General features: G+C 45.5%; 1 protein-coding gene across 1 annotated transcript; it reads right to left on the bottom strand.

Moving 5' to 3' along the window:
- Positions 1-286: 286 nt before the first annotated feature.
- Positions 287-5,515, bottom strand: LOC128745882 (uncharacterized). Its single transcript, XM_053842948.1, has one exon. The coding sequence runs from the start codon at positions 5,513-5,515 to the stop codon at positions 287-289; it is 5,229 nt and encodes a 1,742-aa protein (XP_053698923.1).
- Positions 5,516-6,022: the final 507 nt, after the last annotated feature.

Genomic DNA, 6,022 nt, shown 5'->3' with positions numbered 1-6,022 from the left:
AATGGCCGTATATTTTATTTTAAGCTTTGTTATACCCTACGTTATGCGTTTTTACAACAGGTATCATGGCGTAAGAGAGATTACCTAGTATAACTGTATTAGTACTCAATTATAGCACTGACAGCATTTTGGAAAAACAGGGTTGCTTCTATCTGAGAACTGACATAGCCGCCACCTGAAATTTCAGAATTTCACTCTACCTTACTCCTATCAAACTTAATCATTTTTGATAGCATTTTTTAGCAGTTTGGTTTACATTAAACTCTACTTGAAAAACTAATAATATTTAAAGTTGCTGTTCATTTTCTTCTTCGTATGGCAATAAGCAAATTTTGGTAATTGGTCTGCGTATCATCCCTTTGCTAGTGCGAAGATCGACGACCCGCGTAAGACCATCCACACCTGGATACGTGGTAACTATTCTAGCTAGCGGCCATTTCACTGGAGCGATAAATTCATCAACGATGACCACCATTCTTCCCGGTTGAAATGCGGTGCTTGGTGCAATGTGCCGATTTTCCTTCTGCAACTCCTGAAGGTATTCAGTTTTCCACTGATGCCAAAATTGCTGGACTCGTTGTTGAAGACGTTGGTAATGATTCAAGCGATTGATCGGATAAGTGCTGTAGTCAGGAACGGGAAGAACGGACAGTGATTCTCCAGTTAGAAAATGCGCTGGCGTTAGAACAGACAAATCATTAGGGTCTTCTGTAAGAGGTGTTAGCGGTCTGGAGTTCATTGCTGCTTCAATTTCTGTTAGCACCGTTGTCATATCTTCAAAGGATAGCATAGCGTTTCCAAGTTGCCGGTGTAGGTGCCGTTTCGCGATCTTCACGGCAGCTTCCCACAACCCGCCGAAATGCGGAGCTTTTGGCGGGTTCATGTGCCAATGGATCCGCTTGTTTGCACAAATTTCGCTGACTTGCTGCATAAAATCTTCATCGTGCAGATGTTGATACAGGGCGTAAAGTTCGTTGCGGGCACCTTCAAAATTCTTACCGTTATCCGAGTGCATGTGTGTAGGGCAGCCGCGGCGAGCGATAAATCGTCGTAATGCCGCGAGAAAGGCAGCAGTGGATAAATCACTCACAAGCTCGATGTGTACGGCTTTCGTTACGAAACATATAAAAATACTGATGTAAGCCTTTGATGCTCCTGCGCGTTTGTGTATCGGCTTCAAATATATTGGACCTGCATAATCCACTCCAGTAACGGTAAACGGACGAGTGGGAGTAATCCGCTGCAAAGGTAACTGTCCGGTTTTTTGCTTAGCGGGAACGGAATCGGCCCGAGTGCATCGGAAGCATTTTCTAATTACGCTTTTCACAGTTCGGTATCCTTGAATAGGCCAATATTCTTGTCGCAAAGCAGAGAGAGTTGCTCGGCCGCCACCATGAAGAAGTTTCTCGTGAAAATGACGGATAATTAGTCGTGTGAAGGGGTGGGCACTGGGAAGTAGGATTGGATGTTTAATTAGGTAAGGTTGCTCAGAAAGTCTCAAACGGCCACCGACTCGGATGACGCGATTGGAATCAATGAATGGGCTGAGGAGGCACAAGGGAGAGCGCCTCGAAACGGGGGTTCCCTTTTCCAACTCCTTCAATTCTTCTGCAAATCCATCAGTTTGGGCTAGTTGGACTAATTTGGTAAGCGCCATTGATATTTCATCGACAGTAAGATGTTTTATTGCTTCGGCTTGCCTTGACGTCACCCGCGTACGACAAGCTTGAATGAAGCGAAGGCAATATGCTGTCACCCGAAGCAAACGATGATAAGAGGATGATATTTCAAACATTACATTTACCCGTGATATTTGTTGGACTGCCGCCACCATTTTCCGTCGCTCTGGAACATCTTCAGTGCTAATTTGCATTAGTTTTGATATTGGCCACGCTGCTTCAGGTGACTTCAACCAGATTGGTCCATAGTGCCACAACTCGCTGGTCAGAAAATCATCAACGCCCATCCCTCTCGTGATTAAATCAGCTGGGTTCTGCTTTCCCGCTACGTGTTTCCACTGGCATTTTTCGGTGTTTGTTTGTATTTCTGATACCCGGTTGGCGACGAAGGTATTCCAGACATACGGTGGCGATCTCAACCATTCGAGCGTAACCGTGGAATCAGACCAAAAATAAGATTCGACGTTCGACATTTCAAGAGCATTGATAACCCTTTTGTGCAATTTGGAAGCGAGAACAGCGGAGGACAGCTCTAATCGTGGAATGCTTAGTCGTTTTAGTGGTGCCACTCTAGATTTCGCAGCTACTAACTGAACGTAAACATGGCCTGCAGAGTCAATGGATCTAGCGTAAACACAAGCACCATAGGCTTGTTGAGAAGCGTCCGAAAACGTGTGAAACTGGATAGTGGAGTTAGGCAAAAAAACGCAGCGGTCAACTTTAAAGGCAGAAATTTTGCAAAGATCAGCATGGTAATAATTCCATTTTCGTTGTATATTATCAGAGACTTCGTCATCCCATCCACATGGCTGCAACCAAAGTTCCTGCAACAGCATTTTGGCACGGATAACTACGGGAGCAGTTAGCCCCAGTGGGTCGAAATGTTTCGATACAGATGAGAGAATGGCCCTTTTAGTTAATGGATGATCTCTATGCGTTAAAGTGGAGTGGAAAAGCAGTTTATCGGTGCTTGGCTCCCAACTGACTCCTAATGCCTTAGTAGTTTGGCCGACGTCAAATTGCAGAGTAGGCATGGTTCCAATGTGCGACGGGTCAATGCTTTCTAATACCTTCGGGTTATTTGAAGTCCACTTTCTTAGTTGAAAACCTCCTTTGGTCAACAGCTGATCCAATTCCAAACGGGTTTGAATTGCATCTTCAACAGTTTCTGCTCCTCCAATATAATCATCCACATAAAAATTCTTGCGCAGAGCCGGACCTCCCAGCGGAAAGTTTTTTCCTTCATCTGAAGCCAGTTGTTCTAAGGTGCGCGTAGCAAGAAAGGACGAGGGGGTTAGACCGTATGTTACAGTTAATAATTCGTAGGCGCGAAGTGGTTCATCGTGGCGGAATCGCCATAAAATCCTTTGTAGAGACGTATCTTCCGAGTGAACAAGAACCTGTCGATACATTTTCTCTATATCTGCGACCAAGGCAATGGCATACTTGCGAAAACGAAGAATCAATGTAAGCAATTCGTCCTGAACAATCGGACCGGTTTGTAAGGCATCATTTATGGAGTATCCCGTGGATGTTTTAGCGGATCCATCGAATACCACACGCAGCTTTGTCGTCGTGCTAGAATCTTTCAGAACGGCATGGTGCGGCAAATAATGTACGTGGTTTGGCTCACTTTCCTCAGAAGAGACAGGTCTCATGTGCCCGAGCGACAAATATTCTGACATGAATGAATGGTATTGGTTTTTCAGTTCCGGCTCTCTCTCCAGTTTTTTCTCAAGATAGTGGAAGCGACGTAATGCTGCTGCTTTAGATTCGCCTAACATGTGGTCAAAATTGGATTGACGGGGCAAACGCACAACGTATCTGCCTTCGGTTGTGCGCGTGACATTTGCTGAATAGTGGTCCTCACATTCCTGCTCTTCGGCAGAGCAGTACTTTTTGCTTTCAATTTCCTCTATTAGCCAAAATTTTTCCAACGCTTCACTGAGGGTATCTTTTACTGCCAGATGACAAATCGCTGGATATGAGACGAGTTGTGATTGATTTCGGCCAGTAACTATCCAACCAAAAACACTTTCGATTAAGGTGGGATTTCCAGCACTTTCGATTTTATTTCCGGAGTTGACAAAGTTGAAAAAGTGCTCTGCTCCGAGTAGCATATCGATGGCTCCCGTTTTGTCAAAGGTGGGATCGGCTAGGAAACAATTCCGGGGCGGATTCCATTTATTCCTGTGTGCAACTGTCGCAGGTAGGTCGATCGTGATATGCGGCATGACGAGAAATTCTAAATCGGTTTCAAAGTTGTTCATCCGGGATTTAATATTAGCTATGACTGAATGACGAACGTTGAATGAAGCCTGGCCCACGCCGAAAACAGGAATATTAATCTTTTTGCGCTTTAAACGGAGAATTTGGCATAATCTCTCGCTTATAATATTCGTTTGTGATCCGTTATCTAGTAACGCTCGAGCAGGGTGCACTTCGCCGCTAGAATCGACGATTAATACTACAACTGTAGAGAGTAACACATTTGCATTGGATTGTGGAGCAAGAGCGCAAAAAGGATTGGTAGTGGTATGAGAAGCCGTGGCTGTATGCACAATAGAGCCCACATCTTCCTGTGCGGGAGGGGTAGCCATTGCGTGCGAAGTTGTAGGAATCTGCTCGTGGGAATTTGGATGATAGCCAGGATGCAACATCGAATGATGCCTTCTCTTACAATGACGACAAGAGAATTTCGATTGGCAGTTGCGAACAATGTGATTTTGGTTAAAGCAATTGTGGCACAGGCGCTGCTCATTTACAAGATTCATACGCTCGCTTAGGGACATTGCTCCAAACTGGGGGCACTGGAATAAAAAATGATGCTCATCGCACGCATGACATTTGTACTGGTTCATTTCAGCAACGGCGTAAGTGGAAGTTCGATTGAACGGTGAGCGGCGAAATACTGGCGGCGGATGATTAGAGACTGGGTGAGATTGATGGTTAACGGACATTGACTCTAACACTCGAATGCGCTTCTGCAAGAAACCGATTAAACAATTGAAATCTGGGTTCTCAGTCGTCGTGGCGAAAGTTTCCCAAGCTTTGAGGGTACCATCGTCGAGCCGTTGGCAAAGTAAGTGCTCCAACATGGTGCTCCATGCATCAATTGGTTCTCCAAGTTGGCGAAGAGTCTTAGTATGGCGCTCATAATCATCAACGATAGTGTGCAACGCAGTAGCGGATTCGGTATTCATTCGGGGGCAGTCCAGTAGTGCTTGAAGGTGACGCTTTTTAAGCAAATAATCATTGGCGTAGCGCGATATGAGCGTTTGCCAAGCAATAGAGTAATTGGCGGAGCTGATCCCTATGGATTCGATCAGCTGAGCTGCCTCTCCCTTCAAGGCTGCTCGAAGGTAATGGAATTTTTGGATTGCGGGTACTTCTGCATTGTCATGTATCAAAGCAGAGAAGGTGTCGTGGAAGGTAAGCCACTGGTTGTAATCTCCGTCGAACTCCGGCAAGGAAATAGTTGGTAACTTAATGGCTGACAGCCCGGAATATGTTGATTGGGAGGATGCGCTAGTAGAAGAGACCACAGGAAGGTAAGATTGCAGTGTAGCCTTTACTTGGAAAAAACGGGTTTCATTGTCGGAGCGGAATTGGAGGTTATTGGTCATGCCTTCAGATGTATCCTCTAAATCCTCAAGCTGGATCTGTACATTCTCCAGTCCCGTCCACACGGTGTTCAGATTTTCCAGACGCAGTTGCACTTGGCCTGCATCCCGTTCCGCTGAATAATTCTCGACAAACCGCGCTGTTCGCTCTAATGACGCGACAAGTGTTGTACGCCGATTGAGAAGCTGTTGCTTTGTGCGTTCGTCCGCCATTTTGGACGCCGTATGTGAAGACACTAGATCGGAGAATAAAAGGAACACGGAAGCACCGGAAAGGCACAATAAAGTAGTTGGAGTGCTACTAACCTTCTCAAGGCTAGTATAATGCCTTGAATTAAATTGAAAGCAGGAACTGGCTCGGCGGCTGAATGATAAATCTTCGGTGATTGAGTATTCACGGCAATGGCTTCTATGATTCTCGTTCTGCCGGATGTCACGGGATTCCCGTCGTAGGATGCGCGCGTTAACCGTGAAAATCGTAAAGAAAAGGAAATCTCAAGGCACCCGCGATACACTTCTGCGCACTTTGGAAAATTACGTACCGTGTGATTTTTTTATTTAGACCTTGAATCCTTTTAAATCCATCAAAAATAAGCGGGAAGGCGTTGTAGCTTCGCAGTATTGTAGAAAGTGATAGTAGTAACAACTTATGAACGGAATTGCCGAAACCCGATCCTGGTCACGGCACCAGATGTCTAAAGCAGGATCGGGGGTTTTCGG

Source organism: Sabethes cyaneus, chromosome 1 (genome assembly GCF_943734655.1).
Source record: "Sabethes cyaneus chromosome 1, idSabCyanKW18_F2, whole genome shotgun sequence".
NCBI lineage: Eukaryota > Metazoa > Arthropoda > Insecta > Diptera > Culicidae > Sabethes > Sabethes cyaneus.
The sequence above is the reverse complement of the archived record's forward strand: the minus strand, read 5'-3'. Positions and strand labels throughout refer to the sequence as shown.